The following is a 24,357-nucleotide window of genomic DNA, read 5'->3' as shown; positions in this document are numbered from 1 at the left end:
TTAAATTTAGGAATTATTAGTGCCAAGGCACATGAACTCATAAGATCCAGCAGCTGGGAGAAAAGTTTAAAAGCAGAAAAGGCTGGAGGGCCTAGAACCAGCCTATATGGGTGCCTCCTGGGAGATGGAGAGGTGAGGAAGCAGAGAGCAGCTGTGGAAGCAATCACAGAAGGAACTCCAGAGCTGATTTATCATCTGGACCATGTCTCAGGGACTAACAAATACTGATTTGAATAAACAGTGAACCCTGGGAGAGGCACTGTCTCCAATTAAGAGATCACAATCCACATAAATAAATGGCAACCAAAGGCAACCTCAGTCTGTCTGGGTAAATCCCAGTGATTTCCTAGGTGTTCCTTATAGCTACGGAGGTACAGAAGGGTTGTGTTATCACACAGCTGCAGGGCACCAAAAGGGAAGCCGTGGTTCTCAGGTGGATGGGACAGGCAGGGGAGGAGGTGAGCTCGGCCGGAGAAACGACCATCACCCGAGCAAACTGGGTAATCTCTGCCCTTCTCACTGGGTTTATGTTTTGACAAGGGAGTTTGTTGGAATAGAAGGCGAGAAAGGAACAGTACACAAACTAGAGCAAAACAAATCAGAGCGAAATCAGAGGCAATGCGGAGTGATGAGCCTGTAGTCAGGTCACAGGTACTATTTCTCAGTCCACAGAGGTAAGGAGGTGGGAGAGGGACAGCACAAAACGTCTAGAGTTTGCTTTCCTTGAGTTCAGTGCTGGCTAAATGTATAGCCGAATATCTGACGTAAACTATCTAATCTAGGCTGTAGACCCGGCAGAAGGCCTTCACCCAAGGAATTTTATTCCAGAAGTGTCTGGATGATGAGCCCCCAAAGGGTGTCTGGGCCCTTGAATTGGGCCTTGCAGATCCTCATCCTTGTGCAGCATCCTGTCTGCATCTTAACATGGACACATCCGCACCAGTGCCGCTGACCTATGCGAATGAGGAAGTGTGCTGCCCACTTCGAGGAAGGAGAAAGAGCACGTAAACATACAATGACAATTCAAGAGCTTAAGAAGAGCAGTACTCATTCAATCCATCGTATTGAAGGCCGACTCTGTGCTCATGCTTCTCCAAGATTCTGCTAACAAACCATGAACGGGGAGGACACAGTTCCTGACCTGGTGGAACTCACAGACGAGTACATTTGGAGAAAGTGCGAGGTCACTCTGTACAGAAAGGTCAGGGAAAGCCAGAATAAAAGGGGATGCATTGGCCAGACTCTGATGGCTGAGTGGGAGATCTCCAAGTGGAGAGCTTGGGGAATGGTGCTGTGGACACAGGAGCAGTATAACCAAAGTTGTGGGAGTGCCAGGTGTGCTTTAGAAACTGAGCAGCCAGTCCCATGCATCCAGTGTAAATGCCAAGAAGCATGTGAATGTCCCTCCTCCCCCTGCTCTGCCCTACTGTGTTGTTTCTGCCATATCTTGTCACTCCAAAATGCCAAAAGGGTCTCTTAGACACCGATTTCTTCCAAGGTGCAATTTTAAAAGCCTCTCACCTGGAGGGCATGTCATTTTCCTGTACTGGCAGTGAGTAAAATGAAGTAAAAGTAATTGCATATCTGGAGAAGGTAGGACCAAAGGCAATTCCTTGCATTTCTACCTTGGAAAAATGGAGTGTGAATATGCACCTGGTGAGAAAATGGTAAGCAGTTCTTTGAGGTCTTAGAAAGCCACTAGTTCAACTGAAAATCCAGCATTACTTAGACTTAAAAAATTGAATTTAGAGTAAGCTTCCCACACCATGTGTTTGCTTTCTTGGTCCTTTTGCAAGTATTTATGGAGCATCTACTTTGTGCAAAGCATTATTCTGGGCGCTGTTGAAGGCTACAAAAGATAGAGAAAACAGGGTTCTACTGATTTCCAGGAGTTCAGCTGTCCGGTTTGAGTGACAGCACACATAAACGGAAAAAACACATTGAAATGTAGCATCTCAGGCTCTGGGAGAAGAAGGTGTTTAGCCCATTCTCAGTGATTGATGGATAGATTTGGTCCATGGATGCCATATCAGAATGAATTCTCAGGATGTCAGTCCCACGTTCCCCCAGGACAAAATGACTCTTGCCCCAAATTTTCCTGTGTGTTCTAGGACTATTTCCATGTCATCCACCTGGCTTGAAATAGGATTGCAAAGATGGTCTGTGAAGAGAAAATGTAAAAATAAAAGCATGCAAGAAAAGCAGGGAAAATCCAGGAAGGCCAAGGGGAGAAAGCTAGTTCAGTTTTGTTTTCAGATGAGATTTAGTAGAGAGATCTTGAGTCAGTCAGGCAGAGAAAAAGAGGATTAATGTTTGCTTTGAGAAATAATTAATTTTATTCATGAATGAATTGCTACTTAGAGACATGTATATGTAGAAAGGAGTGAGGTAGGCTTCATCTAGAAACCGTCACGACATGCAGGCAGAAGGGGACACTGGCTAGCCGCGTGGTCTTTTCATTTTTTTTCTCCTCAAGAGAACAGCTTCTTCTGGGTCAAGGATTCTCATTTTTTTTCTCTATTCAGCTTCTGCCACATTTATCCCACCTCAGGGCTTTCCACATCTCCCACAAGAAAATTATTTCAGTCCACATTGCTTAGGACAGTGAGTGGCATGTGGTGGAACATTTATTCAGTCAGCATACGTTTATTATCTCTGTGTGTTGGCCACTCCCCAAGTGCTGGGGACACAGCTGTCAATGAGACACGGCCCAGGCCTCAGGGAGCTCCGCCCTCAAGGAAGACAGACCCCCGGGAGCAAGTGGTTGGAAGTGGGCTGCGGTCTGTGCAGCAGACCAAAGCGCTCGGTGTGTTTTGTTCCCATGCCAATCATCCATCTTCTCCTCCAGGATTAGAAACAGGTGAGTGTGCTCGCAAAGCTGCTCAAATCAAGTGGAACAGATTTATGACCATAGAGCTGGGCTGGAGATGAAGATTTGGACCTGAGTCTGAGACAAAGATTTCTATCCCCACAATCTATCCCTGACTCAAATTAAAGACAACTGGAGCCTTCTGGTCTTTCAGACTGATTTGCCCAATCCTATATGAAACAACTGAAAAAGGCATCACTGGATACTGTGGATGGGCTGGGCAGGTGGCCTCAAATGGAGCTCCACGAACTGAGCAGGAGGAAACCTTCAGAGGGCCTGTTGACAGGAGGGCGTGGATGTCCAAGAGACAAAAGCTTTTTGTGAGCAGGGATCTCAAGGCATTGACTACACAGTATTGAAGTGTGGACCACAGGGCAGCAGGCTGTCCCAATTTCCCCAGTTTCTTTATGGGATGAAAGGAGTAAGGGGGCAAAGAAAACAGACTGTTTGGGGAGGGCAAATGCATAACTTAGAAGAAAGCAAAGCATTCCTCTATGTTGTGACATATTAATAACAATAATAAATAATAGTGACTATACATATGGAGTATTCACAATATACCCAACATCTTACTAAGTGCATAATAATGTTATACATATATGCTAAAATTATGAGAAATGTACAAGGGAGATGCTCTTTGTATACATGTTGTACAGATGAAGACACTGAGTTTTAGAGGGTGTCGCACAACTGGTAAGAGGAAGAGCCAGCACTCAACCCATACAATAGCGGATCTGACCATTAAATGATTATTATTGAATCAAATACATAATCTGAGCCTGGGATTCTTAATGCTCCAAGAGAAATGGTGCCTCTACTTGTAACCACCTGTGCTCTCTGCCACTCCTACTCTTCCTTCTGGCATTCTAGCAGACCTTTGGGATGGAGAAGATGGGTCTCGGGGCTAGAAGGTGTCTCATCCCACTCAAAGACCTTGTAGTTCTCTGTTTCCACCAGAGTTCTCCATCTGCACTTGGGCTCTGGGGAGCCCTTTGTGGGAAGAAGTTACAGATGAACCTTCCTGAAGCAGGTCACCCGCAGAGAATTTTGTGTGTGTTGGCTTTGCACTGCCAGTGTATTTCTATAAGGGTGCAGTGTAAATCGAATTTCTGTAAATCAAATCCTCTGCTCGAGGGACACTTGATGGCATTTCCAAAATTCAGTATCTTATTTTTTGCCTGGCAATGGCTTATAAAAGTTCAGTGCTACGTCAATCTCTAGCCCCTGACTTGAGGATCAGGTAGCTACTGATTTATAAAACACAGACATCCACTTGGAAATATCTTATATTTCAAGAAATATTTTAATACGACAAGAAGAAACCTTTGGTGATGCAAATAACCTCTGCTTATTGGGCTACTTTGCAAATTTGGAGTTTCATATAATGACAAGATTGGTACGTGCTCTGGGTCACTCCTACTTACCCTTTGCATCCACAGCACATCATGGAATCAGATGAAGCAGTGAAAGAGACCTAGAGGCTGGGACTCCCAAGTCAGCTTTAGGATTTGTAGGTATAGGGTGGGCAGATTAGGGCTGCTGTACTCGGGCCATGGCTTAGAGAAGATGCAAGGATCTGGCACAGCTCCCTCTGCCTGCTGTGTTTTCCCCTCTGCACCTGTTTAATGCTCCCTGGTTCTGCCACCACACCAGGCTCTCCCCTGAGCCCAGAAATGTGCCTCTTTCTCCCTCTCCCTGCAAAGAACAAGCAAGCTCTGGATGTCAGAATGAGTCAGAATGAACAAGAAGTCTCACTGGCCAGGCAGGAGGCCCTGGTCGGAGAAAAACGAGGTAGCCAGACCGAGCGCTGCCCCAGGCCCTTCATTACTAGCCTTGGTGCCTGGGAGAATTCTCATTTTCCTTGTGTGCCGGGAGAGTCTGTGCCTCATCTGGGGACATGCTAGTGATGGAGGAGGAAGAGGAATGAAGACTCTTTGGGGAGCAAGTTCTCCTGGATCCACAGAGGCATGTACACACCTAATGATCCCTCGACAGGGGTCACATAGTTGGAGTACTAGTAACAGAGGTAAGCTTCAGTGCAGTGAGCCAGGCTTTGCTTAGCTGTGTTCTGTTCATGTTCTAAAGTGTGAGTCTGACAAAGACCACGTGGAAAGGAAGGGAGGCTAAGCAAGTCCTTGAATGCCAGCCTCGGCCATCTGGAAATTCATGCTCAAGTGGGACTTGATAGAAGAAATGTGGCTCTAGAGGCTGCTAATACATTCTTTTACCTTCTGTTACGACTAAGTAGGGCAATGTCCATTCTGGTGCCTGTAGGCCAGGAGACTAAATCAGAGAACAGCAGATTTAGTGGTTGGCCTGGAATAAGAGGCCAGAGCCGCAGAAACAGTGTCTGAGGATGCAGGGAAGCCTGGGGACGTGGGATGGCAGAACAGACCCAAGGTACTCGGATCTGTGAATTAGAAGGAAACTTTATTTTTTTATAAATTTATTTTATTTATTTATTTTTGGCTGCGTTGGGTCTTTGTTGCTGCATGCGGGCTTTTCTCTAGTTGCAGCGAGTGGGGGCTACTCTTCGTTGTGGAGTGCAGGCTTCTCATTGTGGTGGCTTCTCTTGTTGTGGAGCACGGGCTCTAGGCACATGGGCTTCAGTAGTTGTGGCTCACGGGCTCTAGAGTACAGGCTCAGTAGTTGTGGCGCATGGGCTTAGTTGTTCTGCAGCATGTGGGATCTTCCCGGACCAGGGCTCAAACCCGTGTCCCCTGCATTGGCAGGCGGACTCCCAACCACTGCGTCACCAGGGAAACCCCTATTTTTATTTTTTATTGAAGTATCATTCATTATATTATAGTTCAATATATATATTTTTTTTTCAGATTCTTTTACATATGGCTTATTACAAGATATTTAATATTGTTCCCTGTGCTACATAGTAACTCCTTGTTGTTTATGTATTTTATATATAGTAGTGTATATATGTTAATTCCAAACTCCTAATTTATACCTCCCGTCCACCTTTCCCCTTTGGTAAACATATGTTTTCTATTTCTGCGAGTCTGTTTCTGTTTTGTATATGAGTTCATTTGTATCATTTTTTAGATTCTACATAGAAGTGATATATGATATTTGTCTGTCTCTGATTTACTTCACTTAGTATGATAATCTCTAGGTGCATCCAGGTTGCTGCAAATGGCATTATTTCATTCTTTTTTATGGCTGAGTGTATATATATATATATATATATATATATATATATATATACACACATATATATATATATACATATATATATATATATAAATATATATATATATACATATATATACACACCACATCTTTTTTATCCATTCATCAGTTGATGGATACTTAGGTTGCTTCCATGTCTTGGTTATTGTAAATAGTGCTGCTATGAACATTGGGGTGCATGTATCTTTTTGAATTAGAGTTTTCTCTGGATATATGCCCAGTAGTGGGATTGCTGGGTCATATGGTAGTTCTGTTTTTAGTTTTTTAAGGAACCCCATACTGTTTTCCATAGTGGCTGCACCAATTTACATTCCCACCAACAGCATAGAAGGGTTCCAGAAGGAAACTTTAAAATCATTTATTTTCTACCCATGGCAGACAACCACTCTACAAATCCCCAAGAAGGTGCCTTGGCTTGGGCAGGTCCAGTTCTGCATGTTCTCTGAAGCCAACTTCCATTCAGCAGCCCAAAACACTCTACAGATCTTTATGAAATTGAATCTCAGTATTTCCTTCCATAATTCCACTTACTGGTCCTGACTCTGCTTTCTCCTGTTTCTCTAGAATAAGTGTAAATTCCTCTTCTTTGCAAAAGGTCTCCAGATATTTGAAGACAGTTATTCTTAGACACAGTAGCACACTGTGACTTCCCTCCAGATGTTCTTTTCTCTCTCGTTCCCCTCTCACAGTCTCTCTCTCAAACTGTCCTTGTTTCTTTTTTCCCAACTCTCTCTTTTCCCTCTTTGATCTTCATGAAATCATTCAGAACCAAGACTCCTATCCAGTCACTCTGTCATCACCCAGAGCCTCAGAGTTCTCCTGGGTCCTAGTAAACAAAGAAAGGAATAATAAATGAGAAATTGATGTTGACATAAGGTTTTCTTCCTGAACCAATTCTGGCTCCTGGAGAGCTTGCTTGCTTGCTTGCTTACCTTTCAAAATCCTCAAGAATTTTGTCACAGATCAGTATCAGTTCACCATCCTGGAGTTTCTCAGACCAGGCATTTTCCTCTCCACAGATTTCTTTAACTTCTTGCATTCTGTGCAGTTCTTGAAAATTAGTGATGGTAGTTCAAGGTCACGGGCTCACCTCAGAATGTGTGGTGACTCTGCTTGGGACCTGAAGCATCAATTTTACAAGAAAAGTGGGAAATATGTTCTGGGTTTATCATGAGAGAATATAGGTTTTTCATTCAAGTGAAATGTAGAAAAAAAAATCCTAACTTTTTTGTCAGCTTCTCAAAGAATTGCACCTCCCACATGATTTGATTTTGTTCACCTAGACTTAATTTGTGGTAAAATCATAGCCAGAACTGCACTCATCCTGTTTTCTACTACACTTATTATGTCTTCTATATTCTTTCCTGTGCTTCCTACCATGACCGGCCACCACTGTAACTCGTGCTTTTTCCCCATCTTCCATTTGACTTACATGCCTTCCATCTCAGAACTGCCTTTCAAAGCCAGCCTCTTCTCTCTTGTCTTGGCTTCATCGTTTACCACTTGGCCTTTTCTCTCTTCTCCAATTCAACCTGCCTAAAATCCTCTGTTGGTCCCTCTGTGCCCAAAGGATAAAATCCAAATGTGTTTTCTTAGCATGAGAGTCTCTTCTAAATCCATCCATTTACTCTTTCAACAAATATTCCATGAATACTGACCTTGTGCCACTGATGATGCCTCATCATTTCTTCCTGCTTATCTTATGTTCCAGTCTCAGTGAACATTTCCAGATTTTCCTAGACACAGAGCCTTCCTTAGATCCCACTTGTCTTTCCATGTCCCATTCTGTTTTCCTGCAAAGCTCTTTCTATTTTCTCTACCATCTGAGCTCTGACTCACCTTTCAAACCCATTTAAATATCACCTCTCTATAGCTTCTTTTTTGGCTCCCGCAAGCAAGTTCGTTAATCCTACTTCTGGCTCCCCATCAGTCTGTTCATATTTCTGCTTTAGAACTTATTTTGTGCATTTAGTTAATTATTTATTTGCCTATCTCTATTTGCTCTTCACTTGGCTGTGAGCTCTTCCAGGCAAAAATGTCTGCCACATGTAAAGATATAATAAAAGAATGAAGTCACTCTTTAAGAGTAGGGTGTTCTGGGACTGAATTAGATGAAGCAGAAAGCAAGTGGGTGAGGTTCCAGCCTCTGCAATCATACTCTGTTGGCTTATTTATTTATTTTTTAAAATAAATTTATTTATTTATTTTTGGCTGCATTGGGTCTTTGTTGCTGCACCCGGGCTTTCTCTAGTTGAAGCAAGTGGGGGCTACTCTTCGTTGTGGAGCGCAGGCTTCTCGTTGTGGTGGCTTCTCTTGTTGCGGAGCACGGGCCCTAGGTGCATGGGCTTCAGTAGTTTTGGCACGTGGGCTCAGTAGTTGTGGCTCGTGGGCTCTAGAGCGCAGGCTCAGTAGTTGTGGCTCACGGGCTTAGTTGCTCTGTGGCATGTGGGATCTTCCTGGACCAGGGCTCGAACCTGTGTCCCTTGCATTGGCAGGTGGATTCTTAACCATTGCACCACCAGGGAAGTCCCCTCTGTGGGTTTAAATAGAAGTTCTGCTACTTCCAGCTGTGTGATCTTGTACAAGTTATTTCTCATCAGTCAAATGGGTAGAATAATAGGAATTTATTATAGGCTTATTTGGTGATAACTAAAAAATAAATTTGGTTTACTTCAAGATAGGTGCTTACTTGTGAGAGGTCTCCTGAGAATAAATATGGAAAACAATAGAGTAGAAAATCTTGAGGAAGGAAGAGAAAATGAAGAGAGATTTAATTGAGGAAGATGGAACAAAGAAGGGGAAGCCTTACTTTATCAAACTCTTTCTACTGCAATCTTCATGCATTAATCAAATTTATCACTTAAAATCTACATATTGTTCTCCCTAACTGTAGCCGGAGTTAATCTATTCATTGATTTTATAGTTATAGATAGTCCCAGATAAATCCCTAACTGTGACAGGTGCTTTTCCTGTAGAACACAGCTCATACACCATAATCCCATAACGTTAAAGTCAAGGCCTCAAGACCAACACCATTTCCATCTAGACTCACAAAGCAAGGAAGAGAGACCCCATATGGGAATGTAACTGAACTAGGGAGATATGGGAGCATGGATGTTTGACCACATAGGCAATAAAATCAGATAATTGAAAGGGGCCTTTATCCAGATAGGCAATAATGTCAAGAGTGAAGATTATTTGCCAGGCTGCAATATGAGATTGACATGATCAAGGTGAAATTAGTCAGAGTAGGCTAACTGCTGGAACAAACAGTTCCCAAATCTCGGTGACTTAATACAAGTTTATTTTTTTGCTCATGTCCAGTGCAATTTGTGGTAGGGTTAAAAGGAGATTGCCTCATGAAGTCATTCAGAAACAAGACCCCTTCTATCTATCCAGTCACTGTGTCACCACCTAGGTCCTCAGAGTTCCCCTCTGGGTCCTGGTAAACAAGGAAAGAGAACATGAAAGATTTTATGGAAGTCTTATGGGCTAGGCCTGGGTTCACATTAAACCGGCCAAAACTCAGTCACGTGGCTACACTTAAATGCAGAGGAAGCTGGGGAAAACTATCCATCTGTGAGCCCAGGAGGAAAACGAAATCGCTTAGAGAACAATTTTCCAGTCTCTGCCACAAGTGAGGAAATGCAAGAAAAAGGGGAAATGCAAAGCCTTAAATTTAAGTCCAAAATGTCGACTTCACAAATATAGGGTATAGGAGTCCTGGATTAGCTGTGGAAAAAAAATATCTGGGGTTGGAAAGATGTGTGTGGGGGTCTGGTTCACCTTGAGATTACTGTCAGCCAAGAATATTTTTCTCTCAAAAAAGGAATGCAATATTCAGGTGTATTAATAAAGGAAATAGGTATAGTAGAAAGATCACAGACTATCTTCACTTTTGGTTGGTTATATGTCCTTGACTAAGATACTTAAATTTTCTCAGTCTGAGCTTGCTCAGCCATAAAATGAGACTTAAGCTTGTGGAGTGTATCAGTGTATCAGTTAATTATTGCCACAATTATGGGTATAAAAGTATCCCCAAAACTCAGTAGTTTAAAACAATGATCATTTTTCTCACTCAGCATCTGTAGGTTGGTTGAGTTAGCTATGCTTCAGGTTGTGGGTCTGCACAGGGGCCATTAGGTCTTTACTCCAGTGATGCTTATTATGGGTCTGAGGCTGAAAGGGCAGCATCTTACAGCTTCATGGAGGGAACAGTTCTCGTGGTGAGGGCAGGGATGCAAGAGAGAGAGTGGAGACATGCACTTTGGGGCCCAGAATTGGCACCTGTCACTTCTGTCCATGTTCCTTTGTCCAAAGCAATGTCACGTAGCTAAGCCCAGTATCAATGGGGGAGGGAAATAAGCTCCATTCATATGAGTGAGTGATACTGCAAAGTTACTGCAAAGTTACATGTCAAAGGGCATTCTAATACAGGCAAGAATGAGGATTCTACCCCACTGACATTTGCAAGATTGTGGTGATGACTGAAAAATATGTAAAGCATCCAGTCCCATGACTGGCAACATAAGGACTCAGTAAATTGACACTATGATGATAATTATGATGATACTGATGTGTTCAGATATTGTATCCTAGTGTGCTCTTGGTGGCTCAGAACACATCTACTGGATTGTGTTTAATTTTGGTCATCATCTTCAAAAAGAAATACATTGACAAACTAGATTGCAAGCAGAGAAAGTTAAAGCATAAGGGCCTAGAGATCTGGGAACTATATTGAAGGAACTAAAAATAGTTAATCTAAAGAAGAGTAGCCCATATAAAAAGTAAATACACCCAAATACCAGAAGGGCTATCTCATTGCAAGAGGAATAAACTTGTAGAATAATGGGAGGAACTGCCAGTCAGGGGGAATTCTCTTGGGGTTGAGCAGATAATGGGAAGCCCATGGATGTTGGCTGGGGAGAAGCCTGGCTTGGGCTGTCAGCTTGCTAGGCAAAGACAAGCACAACGGGAGGTGAAGAGTAGTGAACAAAGCAATTTTCTCCACAGTTAAAAAGATGAGCTGGGGGCTTCCCTGGTGGCGCAGTAGTTGAGAGTCCGCCTGCGGATGCAGGGCACACGGGTTCGTGCCCCAGTCCGGGAAGATCCCACATGCCGCGGAGCGGCTGGGCCCGTGAGCCATGGCCGCTGAGTCTGCGCTTCCGGAGCCTGTGCTCCGCAACGGGAGAGGCCACAACAGTGAGAGGCCCGCGTACCGCAAAAAAAAAAAAAAGCAGTGAATTCTAGGGCATGTCCAGACTCCTCTTTTTTCCTTATTCTTCCAACCAGTGAATGCATCAGTAGATACCAGTGGCTCTGGATGTAAAATAGAGAATTTGACCATTTTTCACCATCTCCATGAGCTGTGGGGAGCAGGTTGGGAGGTCAGGGCAGACCTGGGGTTTCTGTGCCTCAGAAAACACAGGTCTCAGCTCCCTTTTCAGTTCCTTCTGGCCTCATAGATTCACTGGCCCTTCATTTCAATGTGTCTGCTGTACATCCTGTTGATTTACAAACACACCACTCTCAACACCCTCTCCAAACCCCTGAGCCTGTCGGGCAGTATGAGATTCGCCAAAGAATGATCTCTTCCTCCTCCTTTAAGCTTGAGTCTCCCCTCCCCATTTCTCCCAATCAGCCTTAATTAAACTGTTTGAAAGCTACAGCTTGATTTTAATTAGAGCAAAATTGGGAAGATTAGAATGAAATTGGCCAATCATTGTTTACGGGCCGTTGTTTGAGAACACAGCAGGCTGCTAAATTACCTCCATGCCAGGCTTCTTGAATTCTTCCAGTGGGTGGACCGGGGCACTGGGGCATGCGGGGAGGGCTGGCCTTCTTTCTCCTCTTGTGCCTCCTGGAGTTGCAGGGGCCGAGATATGTTTACCCAAATGCTTCTGGATCAGAGCCTTTCTGCCTGGGGATTTCTCCCAGCCACAGTGGTAAAAGAGGCAAAAGAATTTCCAGGGAAGTATGACAAAGGTGTACAGTGGTCTTTGAACTTGAGCACAGGTCATAGACAAAGACAGAAAATCATTTGTGGTGTGGTGTGGGTTCTCATCAAACTACCACTGATCAACTGAGACTTGGTCCCTTTTTTCAGTTTCTCCGTCTCTTCATTTGTTAACTTCTGGAAGGTTCATAGTTGGGTAGTAATAACTCCACTTCCTCTTTCTTGAGGTCCTTGCATTGATAAAACTGTTGAGCTTGTGTAAAAATTGTGTGCAATTATTTTTTAAAAAACTAAAGGAAAGCTTTAAACCAATATAAGAGATTATGGTTTTATTATAACTTCTTTTTACAGCTCAGATTAATCATGTCTTATTCATTATAGCAGTAAAGACTCTAATAGACAAGTACCTTATAGTAATCTCTGGCTGAGATGGAAATCTCCTGATGATGTGCTGTATCTAGAAATACTGCCTTCTGTGCAGGAGCCAAAACATGATGTATCCCTCAGCTCTAAAATTTCCAGCTCAAGAACATGAAACCATCTTAGCTGTGTCACTGAGGTAAACAACTGGTATCCCTCAATGTATATGTTGGCTTTGGCTGTTCTCCTTCATGTGAATTATCTAAGGCAAATATGAGCCCTATGAAAAAGAAAACATGGTACTGTCTTAGCTTGGTGGATGGAGTTCTATGAAGAGAGCACTAGCCCTGGATGCAAGGTATATTGTTAGAAAGATGAAGAAAGAGAAGGCGCCTTTCCTAGAACTCTTTAGGGAAATCAGCAGTCCAAGTCTCAGTGTTTATTGAGACTCCTGCATCAAATTGGTGAGTGAAGCTAGTTGGGAAAAAACAACTCTCCAGGAGAAAGGTGGGCTCTGAGAACAAAGACATTTGTATTTATCTAGTACTGGTTGGTATGGGAGATATCTGCCAACGGTCATTGGTTGACAGTTTACATAGACAAAGTCAAGTCACAGTAAAAATGACAAGAAACCTATTTTTGTCCTTGGCCTAAGGCCAATCCATCTTTTTGCCTCCAAAGTTCTTAAATATTGTATTTAATGACCTGTCCTGTGTCTCCCTTCATTTTTCAAGGAAAATCAGTCATATTTTTTTTTCTTACAAGTATGGTTCATATCAAAACAACCTTTTAGAGGATGGTAGCTCAGTCCCTTTCAGCACTAAAGGTTGGAGGGAGGGTACCTCCAAAAGACAGGTTGTTGGAAATACAACAGAAGACTAGAGAAGGGCAACATTGCCGACCACAACAGTCCACTCCTTCTGCCATTGTGTTTAAAGTGGGGCCTGGAGCTGGGCATCCTGGGCTCAGTGGTGGCCTTAAGACTTCTCCCCAGCCTCTCAGGTAGTACCAGAACCTCTTCTAGAATGGCTGCCTGAGTGAGCAGGTAATGACTGGTTTTCTCTGCTGGAGACAGCATTGAATCCTTCCCTGGTAAACCAGGCTGGATTCTAACTCAAGGGGCACAAATGGGCTCTGAGCACTCAGGGGCCTGACACTGGAACAGGATGGTGCAAACCTGCAGGGGTGCCACAGCAGAGCACGGTGGGTCAAGCTGCATACTCAGGATACAGGAAATGTGATTTTTTCCAAATGGCAACCATATTGATGGTCTCGGAAATGGGCCTAAATGTGCTTCCCACACAGAGAGGTAAAGACATGTCTATTGGTAAGTTGGTAAAAATAATCTGGCTGTAAGCACAAGGTCTCAGTGCAACTACCCATACTGTAGGTTGCAGTGCTCATTACTACTAGGTTTCAGCCTCATTGAGGTATCGTTTTGTTTTTGCTTTTAAACTATGGATTTTTATTTTTTTAATTTTTAAAAATTTTTAATGGAGTATAGTTGATTCATAATGTTGTGTTAGTTTCAGGTGTACAGCAAAGTGAATCAGTTGTACATATATTCACTCTTTTTTAGATTCTTTTCCCATATAGGCCATTACAGAGTACTGAGTAGAGAGTTCCCTGTGCTATACAGTAGGTCCTTATTAGTTATCTATTTTATATATAGTAGTGTGTATATGTCAATCCCAGTCTTCCAGTTTATCCCTCTCCCCACTACCCCTTGGTAACTGTAAGTTTGTTTTCTACATCTGTAACTCTATTTCTGATTAAACTATGGATTTAAAAAAAATACTCTCCTCCTTAAGGTTTCATAGGGAGGGAAGCTTCATGGGTCATGACTCTTCAGGGGGGCTGGATCAATGTTCTCAGTTTACAAGCCCAAAAAGTGGTTCTTCAGCATGTGGCTGCTGGAAAGCGCACCTGGATGGAAGCCCCCGGCTGTGCTCTTTCTGTCTTTCATGGCTGAGAGCACAGGACTCTGCCAGGGGGACTCTCAGTGGCAGTTTTTGTTGACCTCGTGTATGGTGGAGGAACACAGTGCTGCAGGGGGTTTGGTGACCTTAGAGTCAATAGCTGCTACCTGGAGGCATTCCTTTTCATTTACATCTTTCAAATTGGGAACACCTTGTAGCCATTTAGTATTCTAACCGGAGACCCTTTTGCTTCAGATCCAGAGCTGGCCTGGTCCCCAAGCCCTGCTGAAGCTCCCATTGCCTGAGGCTTGGCATGGGGCTTGTTTCCTGTCACAGGCCCCTTTGGATTCCGGAAAATCCCTAAATGCATGTGCAACCAGAAGCATCCTGTATTGGCAACCGGACTGTTAGTGTTTAGCAGTCTGGGACCGAGATAACTACGATCACTTCAGAATACAGACAGAGATTTTTTGTTATGTATACAATATTCTCTGTGTCGGTGTGTACGCTCGCTCCTAATAACACACTGGATTTTACCCTCCTATCTGGATTGTACCTTTCCTAAACTTTGTTTTGATTATTAATAATTTTATGGGTATGTTAATCCTTTGGCAAAAATATTTGCGATTCACTCTAGGCTAATAAAATGCAATAGAAAGTGGCCTAAACTTCTGTTAATTGTAGCCCTTAACTGAAGCAACGTTTTGAAGTGCTTCAGTTAACGGCAGGCAGAGTCCACACTGGAGAGCTCTGGTCACCCTTGGTTTAACCTGTGAGCTCTTTACGTAGTGACCTCTGTTGCTCTAAGGGCCCTTTCCATATGGCCTTCCCTAGTGCTTAAAATGTTTGCTTTCTCATACGGTCGACTGTGAAACAAACACAGTGGGAGATTTTAGGAGAAATGGCTAAATTGAAATGGAAATTTACTTGATGTCTTAATTGAAACAAAGATGATGGCTTAATTGAAGTAGCATGTGTTAATATAATTGTTATATAGAAAACATCCTTTTCCTAGGGGAAAAAAGAGCCTTGATTATTTTATTATGAAAAAAAAACTACTAAATGAAAAATCGGAAATGAACATTTATTATTTGTATAGCTCAGGCTGCCTTCCAGTATTGCCTTCTGAGGTTTTCAGTTGCTGGAAAGAACCAGGTTAATAAGTTCTCTAAGCACATTTTTTTTTTTTTTTACCACTCTGGCTCAAACTCCATTCACAGATGTTTCCTCCATTATTTTGATTCAGTGAAGGGCCCCAAAGGGCAGGCAGGAAACGGAGTGAAGTAGAAGAGAAAACCAGTGGGTGCCCTCAGAGCCTGAACCTTCCTGCAGCCAGCTGAGGCCTTATGCCTAATTCTGAGTCGACACCCCACCAGTTTATGGAAGCGAGTTTTGTTTATTTGTTTTGGGAGGGTGTATTTCTCCACTGAAATTCTCCTACCCCCTCACTTACACACACACACACACACACTCTCTCTCCCACTCACAAACTCGTGATTGCCCCTTTGACTTTCACGGGGGAGGTGGTATAACACAGTTGGTAAATACTGTGGATCCTAGGACCAGACAGCCTGTGTTTCAGTCCTGACTCTGCAACCTACCAGGTGTTACCTACTGGGCAAATTATCTGTGCCTCGATTTCCTTGTCTGTAAAATGAGGATAATTATATTTTACCTCTTATAGGGGTGTTTTGAATAGTATATTGGTTAATACTTGCAAGATACTTGGAATGCCTGGCACATGCTAAGAATTCATTAAATGTTAACCATTACTTTTTATTACTGGCTCATAAAAACCTTCCTAAGACAGTATCATTCATTTTCTAAGTCATTTGTTATTCTGTGTTATGATTTTCAGAGCAGCCATAGGAGCTGGAATCAGGCCTTTTATCTCTGATTCCTTGCATGGTACCCTGTGTATGGAGTTGATTTTTTTTCTAGGTCTAAATTTCTCCTCCTGCAAATGGGTATATTGAAACTACCTTCATCCGAAAAAGGTTTTGCTTTGGTGTATATGTTGTACTACATTTTGGATATACAGTACATTCCTGTTTTGTGTAGATAATTAAAGGAATTAAGTGTTCTGGGTAATGAAAATATCTTTTTTAAAAGATAGTAAACTTTTAAAAAGCATTAGAATGAAATAAAATACACTTAATCGAATATACACAAAGGAAAATAGTGTTATAGAAACAGCAATATGGTATTGACCTGCGTTTTGGTCATAGCTCGGCCACTTACTGTGTGACTTTTTGCAAGTTATTTTCTTAACTTCTCTGGGTCTCATTGTTACTATTGTCACCATCATCATAGTTGTTGTTAATAGCACTGGGATAGGGTTAGGACACTAAATCTTGTTCTGGATCTAGTGCCAAATGGTTATAGTGTTTTAGGCAAACCACTTCCCTCTTTGTTTCATCATTTTCTTATAATGTAAGAGGAATGGAACAGATGTTCTCACCTGCTCTGCATGCTGGCATGTGGTGGTGCTACAGATGGGTTATAGGGGTGTCCGTATATTGATCCCCTCAGCCCTTGGGGTGATTGGGCAGGGTCTGGGGTAGCAGGACTCCCTGTGCTTGTCTCCTCAGGCCTGAGAAGCCCCATTCATTGATCCCAATGCATCACATACAGAGAATTTTCAATGTACATGATAACATGAAAGAGGTTGGCAAATAGTATTCAAATGTTTCTTCTAATTCTAATAGCCCAAATTTCCCTCTTGGTAATGTTGTGACATCAGGCAAAATACTTAGCTTTCTGAGCTTCAGTATATTCATTCACTTGAGTAAGATACACTCAAAACTTTTGTTTGGTTTGGATAAAATATGTGATACAGTAAAATATGTCAAGTCTGATGTTGGACAAAGGAAGATGAAGACTAAGGAAAAGTACAGAACTCCAAGATTGTTGCCTCTTTGGGGCTCTTTAACACTATGAGTGTGGCAGAAATTGTTGTTAGACCTAGTATAGGGGATTGGAGCTGTTGATGTTTAACATCGGGTGTAAAGCACAGCAGAGTCTGAATGGGCACTCCATACTTGCGGGACTTCAGCATGTGGACTGTGGACTGTCATTGGAAGTTGTCCATGTCCACTGAAGACAATGGAAGAAGATTCAGACTCAGTTTACCAAAGCATAAGAAAATACCTTCAGTGTCTTGATTTATATATAAAAAATGCACAAAATATGCCCATAAGTTACATTTTTATAAATCAAATCTAATTTTCTCATTGATATGTATACACACTTAGAATGCTTTTATTTCACATCAATCACTAATTGGTTGTTGCTTCTATGTATTCTCATCACTAACTTTTTTTAATCTAGTTTCAATAATTTGCAAGCAACTAAATGATTAGGAGAGCTGTGACATGAAATAATGGTTGTTTATTTTAAACAAATAAAATAAATGAGAGACTCAATCATTCAACAAAAATCTATTGAATATCTACTATTTTTCTGTTTTACAACATCTAGCATTGTTCTGTTGCTGTTGAATAAGACAGAAAGAATCAATTCTGACCTCACAGTGTTTATGTTCTAATGGGAGAGAAAGAGAATTAAAAATATATATATGTCACGTAGTATAAGTGCTAAAAAAGATATGTAAAGCGGGGCATGGGGAAGCCGAGGTAGGTGTGCTCTTTTGGATGGGATGGTCAGGGAAAAAGCTTCTCATAGGAGATACTGTTCAGCAGTCCTGAATGAAGTGCACTGAGCAAGCAATGTGAGAACCAATTTTTATTTATTAGATTTAATTAAAGTGGGATTCACCTCTTTGGTAAAGTGGCCTTTCCTTTCGGTGAGGAGCTATCACCATTGTAAGAAACTGTGGAAAATGGAAGAATACCTGCCTTTTTCACCCCCTAACAAACTAAGTGATACAATAGAAATTCTTTGTTACTTAATGAAGTCTAGTTGTGGCCTACAACAAAGCAGGGAGAGTGGGTTTGGTGCCAGAAACAAACACCTTCACCAAGATTCATGTCAAGGAGCTTACTGCCTGTGTTTTCTTCTAGGAGATTTATAGTATCAGGTCTTAAGTTCAAGTCTTTAATCCATTTTGAGTTGATTTTTTGTATGATGTAAGATAGGTGTCCTGTTAAATTCTTTAGCATGTGGGTTATCCAGTTTTCCCATTATCATTCCAATTATGTCAAAGGAGACTATCCATTCCCCATTGAATATTCTTGGCTCCTTTGTCATAAAATAATTGACCATATATGTGTGGGTTTATTTCTGGGCTCTTTTGTTCCTTTGACCAGTGTGTCTGGTTTATGTCACTATTATACTGTTTGGATTACTATAGCTTTGTAGTATAATTTGAAGCAAGAAGTATGATACTTCCAGCTTTGTTCTTCTTTCTCAGGATTGCTGTGGCTATTTATAGTATTTTATGGTTCCATACTAATTTTAGGATTGTTTTTTCTATTTTGTAAGAAATGCCATTGGAATCTTTATAGGGATTGCAATAAATCTGTAGGTTGCTTTGGGTCATATGGACATTTTAACAATACTAATTTTTCCAGTCCATGAGCATGGAATATTTTTCCATTTATTTGTGTCTTTTTAATTTCTTTCATCAGTGACTTACAGTTTTCAGTGTACAAGTCTTTCATCTCCTTGGTTAAATTTATTCCTAGGTATTTTATTCTTTTTGATGCAGTTGTAAATTGGATTGTTTCCTTAATTTCTCTTTCTGATATTTCACTATTAGTTTATAGAAATGCGACAGATTTTTGTATATTTATTTTGTATCCTTCATCTTTACTGAATTTGTTTATTAGTTCTAACAGTTTTTGGTGGAGTCTTTAGGGTTTTCTATATATAATATTATGCCATCTGCAAATAGGGACAATTTTACTTATTCCTTTCCTATTTGGATGATTTTTATTTCTTGCCTAATTGCTCTGGCTAGTATTTCCAGTACTATATTGGATAAAAGTGGTGCTAATGGGCAATGTTGTCTTATTCCTAATCTTAGAGAAAAAGCTTTCAGCTTTTCACCATTAAGTATGATATTATCTGTGGACTTGTCATTTATGGCCTTTATTATGTTGAGGTATATTCACTGTATACCCACTTTCTTGAGAGTTTTTATCATAAATGGATATTGAATTTTGTCAAATGCTTTTTCTACATCTATTGAGATGATCATATGATTTTTATCCTTTGTTTTGTTAATGTGGTGTATCACATTGATTGATTTGATGTTGAGCCATCCTTGCATCCCTGGAGTAAATCCCACTTGATCAAGGTGTATAATCCTTTTACTGTACTGTTGAATTCAGTTTGCTAATATTTTTTGAGGATTTTTGCATCTATGTTTATCAGGGATATTGGCCTGTAATCTTATTTTCTTATAATGTCCTTGTCTGGTTTTGGTATAAGAGTATGAGTGTCTTCATAAAATGAGTATGGAAGTTTCCTTCCTCTTCCATTTTTTGGAAGTTTGAAAAAGATTGGTATTAATTCTTCTTTAAATGTTTGGTAGAATTTGTCATTGAAGCCATCTGATCCTGGACTTTTGTTTGTTGGGAGGTTTTTGATGATTAATTCAATCTCTTTACTAGTAATTAGACTGTTAAGATTTTCTATTTCTTCATGATTCAGTCTTGGTAGAAATGTATCCATTCTCTCTAGGTTGTCCAATTTTGTGTATAATTGTTCATAGTAGTCTCTTATGATCCTTTGTGTGATATCAGTTGTAATGTCTCTTCTTTCATTTCTAATTTTATTTGAGTCTTCTTTCCTTTTTTTCTTGGTTAGTCTAACTAACAATTTGCCTATTTTTTTTAAACCTTCCAAAAAACAGCCTTTAGTTCCATTGGTCTTTTCTATTGTCTTTTTAGTGTCTATGTCATTTATTTTCACTCTGATCTTTGTTATTTTCTTCCTTCTACTAACTTTGGGCTTAGTTTGTTCTTTTCTAGTTCCTTGAGGTGTAAAGTTAAGTTGTTTATTTTTTATTTTTTATTTTTATTTATTTATTTTTTTTGTGGTACGCGGGCCTCTCACTGTTGTGGCCTCTCCCGTTGTGGAGCACAGGCTCCGGATGCGCAGACTCAGCGGCCATGGCTCACGGGCCCAGCCGCTCCGCGGCATGTGGGATCTTCCCAGACCGGGGCACGAACCCATGTCTCCTGCATCGACAGGCGGACTCTCAACCACTGCGCCACCAGGGAAGCCCAAGTTGTTTATTTAAGATCTCTATTTTTTCTTAATGTAGGCATTTATAGCTATAATCTTCCCCCTTAGAACTGCTTTTACTACACCCCACAGGGTTTTGTATTTGTGTTTCCATTTTCATTTTTCTCTAAATATTTTTTGATATCTCCTTTGACCCATTCGTTGTTCAGGAGCATGTTGTTTAATCTCCATGTATTTGTGAATTTTCTCGTTTTCTTCTTGTAATTGATTTCTAGTTTCATACCATTGTGGTCAGAAAAGGTGTGTGATATGATTTTAGTCTTCTTAAATTTATTAAGATTTGTTTTGTGGTCTAACATATGATCTATCCTGGAGAATGTTCCATGTGCCTTTGAGAAGTGTATTCTGCTGCTGGATGGGATGTTCTATAAATATCTATTATGTCCATCTGGTCTAACATATAGTCCATCTGGTCTAACATATACTTTAAGTCCAATGTTTCTTTGCTGATTTCTGTCTGGATGATCTATCCATTGTTGAAAGTGGGGTATTGAAGTTGCCTTCTATTATTGTATCACTGTTTATTTCTCCCTTCAAATCTGTTAATATTTGCTTTACGTATTTCAGTGCTCCTATGTTGGGTGCATAAATATTTATAAATGTTATATTTTCTTGATGAATTGATCCCTTTATCATTATATAATGACCTTTGGCTTTACATCTATTTTGTCTGAAATAAGCTACCCCAGCTTTCTTTTGGTTTCCATTTGCATGGGATATCTTTTTCCATCCCTTCACTTTCAGTGTATGTGTTCCTAAAGCTGAAGTGAGTCTTGTATGCAGAACATGGTTGGATCTTGTGGGTTTTTGTTTGTTTGTTTGTTTAATAAACTGCTCTCTGTCTTTGATTGGCCATCCAGCCAATAAGAAGTGAGTTCAAGCAACTGTTCTTTATGCTGCAGTGGGATTTGGGATAGAAAATATTTTGACAAATACCCTGTACTTTAAAGTTTAGCATTTCCTCCACAAAGGAAATAAAAGATAATGCATTATTATGAACTTACCTGCTTAGATAAATAAAGCCACACAGTGGGAATTTTAAAAGGCTTTGTCAGAACCCTGAATTATTAGTTATCCCTTTTCCTTTGTTTCCCTGGTAATGTTTGGCAAATGCCCCCACTCTGTCTTAGTTTCTAGAATGATAGGGGAGCTCTATAGCCTCAAATGGGCATGGATTTTTATTTATTTATTTTGAATTATTTTATTTTTTTCTGTGGACTTGTCATTTGTACTTCATGGATTTGGGGGAAAGTTTAGACCAAGGTTTAGCCCTGTCATGAAGAGCAGAATTGGGATGGGTGAGAGAGTTGAGAAGACTACATTTTGTGGTTTTCTAAGGCAGTGGAGCTGATCCTTACTAGTATAATTTGGGAGGCAATGGAAAACCCCTTTTTTACTAGTGGATATGATCATTTAAATTTCATCCTTTAAAATACAAATATTTCAGTGAGGAGTAAAGCATGAAGATTAAAATTCCAGATGGAACTAGAAAGGAACTTTGCCATCTTCTAGAATAGAGCTTCTCAAAATGTAAATCCTCTTAATTCCTTTCAGGATGTCCATGCTGACATTTGCAATAAAGGTGCAAAAGCAATGGTGAATGAAACTGCTGGCATCTTAACTTAAATAAGGGCAGTCTCACCAAATGACACTAGTAGTCATGTATTCATCATTACATACCTAAACATACACACACATACATGCATGCTTAACTTCATGAATGTCCTTGAAGCAGTAAAATTTATTAATTTTATTGGATCTTGACCCATGAGTACATGTCTTTTTTAATATTCTGTAAGATGAGATGAAAAGTACATATAAAGCATGTTTGAGGTTACTGAAGAATGATGGTCTCAGAGAAAAATACATTTGTGATTGAGTTGTGAGTTGAACTAGCCACTGTTTTCATGGGACTGAATTTTTCTTGAAAGAACAACCAACAATCTATGGTTATTCAGATTTTAGTGTTTGGCAGACATTTTCTCAAAAAAAAAAAAAGGAATGAAGCAAGCCTGCCTCTTCGAGGAAAGTAACTGACAGTATTTGTTACCAATGATAAAATTTAAGCTTTCAAATGAAAATTGAAATTTTGGAAAACTTGTATTTGTCATCATGAGCTTGACAGCTTTCCAATATTTAAAGACTTTTTTCTTGAGATTTGTGGTGATATTAACAAATACGATGTTTTGATATTATATAATAAAAAGTGTCAAAATGTGGAAGATCTGAATAACTCAGTGGTCCCATATTTTCCAGATGGATGACCAATACATGATGTTACAAAATCATAAAGAGTAAAAAGATCCATTCAAAGTACAATATAGAACACTGGATTTTAATGTAACTGAGTATGAAAAGCTTATTGATATGGTTTCAGATTCCACACTGTAATTAACCTTTAAGAAAGTACATTTGTTGAGTTTCGTGTGGTACCAAAGAAGAATATCCACAATTATCACAACAGATTGAACTCAGAAGAAAATATGAGAATGCAGCTCTATTCTGCTAAGCCAGAAACTCGAGAGATTTGCCAAAAGGCAAAGCAATGCCATTCTTCTTACTAAATCTGTTTTGTTTCAGAACATACAGTGACTGTCATACAAATATGTTATTTATGTTATATATAATGGATTTATTTCTGTTATCTTTTTTTTTTCTTTTTTTTTTGCGTTACGCGGGCCTCTCACTCTTATGGCCTCTCCCTTTGCGGAGCACAGGCTCCGGATGCGCAGGCCCAGCGGCCATGGCTCACGGGCCCAGCCACTCCGCGGCATGTGGGATCCTCCTGGACCGGGGCATGAACCCGTGTCCCCTGCATCGGCAGGCGGACTCTCAACCACTGCACCACCAGGAAAGCCCCTATTTCTGTTATCTTTAAATGAAATAATAGATAAATAAATTTAAATTTTCTCAATTTCTAAAGGGGTAATTATCATTAGATATAAGCCACCTAAATACAGGGACTCAATCATTTTTAAGAGTGTGATCGGGTCCTGAGACCAAAAAGTTTGAGAACTGTTGTTCTAAACCAACCTCCTGACTTTCAAAATGGGTAACAGAGGCCATGAGGTGACTCATCCACTGAGTTGCAGTTGTGACTAGATCTTGTTTCAGCAAACCACTTCCAATATTTTCATTGTTTGTTTTTCCCCATTACACTACTACCATGACTGCCTTCAGGTGAATAAGCCACTCTCCAATGGGAGCATGTACTAATGGAGGTCAGCTGAGGTAGGGCTTTCTTACCGACTGGGAATCAGAGACCAGAGGGCCTCTTTCAGGCAGTGGTCCCTCCATCTGCAGAGATGTATGCTGACAGGAGATGAGGGGGTGCAAGTGGAGGAAGAACATTACCTGCTTCCGATTTTATGCCTCTTGTTCCAAAATACAATGAGCTTTTCCTTGTCCCTCGACTTTTCCTCCAGGGAGTTTGCACGTTGGAAAGTGAACAGCCTGGCTCTAGAAAGGAAGGACTTCTTTAGTTTGCCTTTGCCTCTTGCCCCAGAGTTTATCCGGAACATCCGCCTCCTCGGAAGGAGACCCAACCTGCAACAGGTCACCGAAAACCTGATCAAAAAGTACGGCACTCACTTCTTACTTTCTGCCACCCTTGGAGGTAAGCAATACCACGATCCTACACTCATTGGTTGCCAGCTCATCGAAAATAGCTTTAAGACCCATTGACTATAGCTTCAATACTCTTCCTGGGTCTTTTATTCTTCCTGGCCTATTATTGACTGGGAAACGTTTTCTTTCTGGTGCATTTGTCAACAGTGTAATCTCTTGACATCCAAATTCACCCCAGAACATTGCTTATAAGCATCCTCCTGGGGAGG

At 40.8% G+C, this 24,357-nt stretch overlaps 1 protein-coding gene across 1 annotated transcript in view; it reads left to right on the top strand.

Annotated features, from left to right (window-relative positions):
- BRINP2 (BMP/retinoic acid inducible neural specific 2) overlaps nt 1-24,357 on the top strand; it is a gene marked incomplete at both ends in the record, with an annotated part of 51,730 nt that overhangs the window by 5,883 nt on the left and 21,490 nt on the right. The window contains one exon of the mRNA XM_079696589.1: nt 23,947-24,137. Within this exon, the coding sequence (XP_079552715.1) occupies nt 23,947-24,137 (191 nt within the window). The remainder of the gene's footprint in view (nt 1-23,946; nt 24,138-24,357) is intronic.

The sequence above is a fragment of the Hyperoodon ampullatus genome, assembly GCF_949752795.1.
Source record: "Hyperoodon ampullatus genome assembly, chromosome: 2".
NCBI classification, from domain to species: domain Eukaryota; kingdom Metazoa; phylum Chordata; class Mammalia; order Artiodactyla; family Ziphiidae; genus Hyperoodon; species Hyperoodon ampullatus.
Note: the sequence above shows the minus strand (reverse complement) of the source record. Positions and strands in the feature narration are given on the sequence as shown.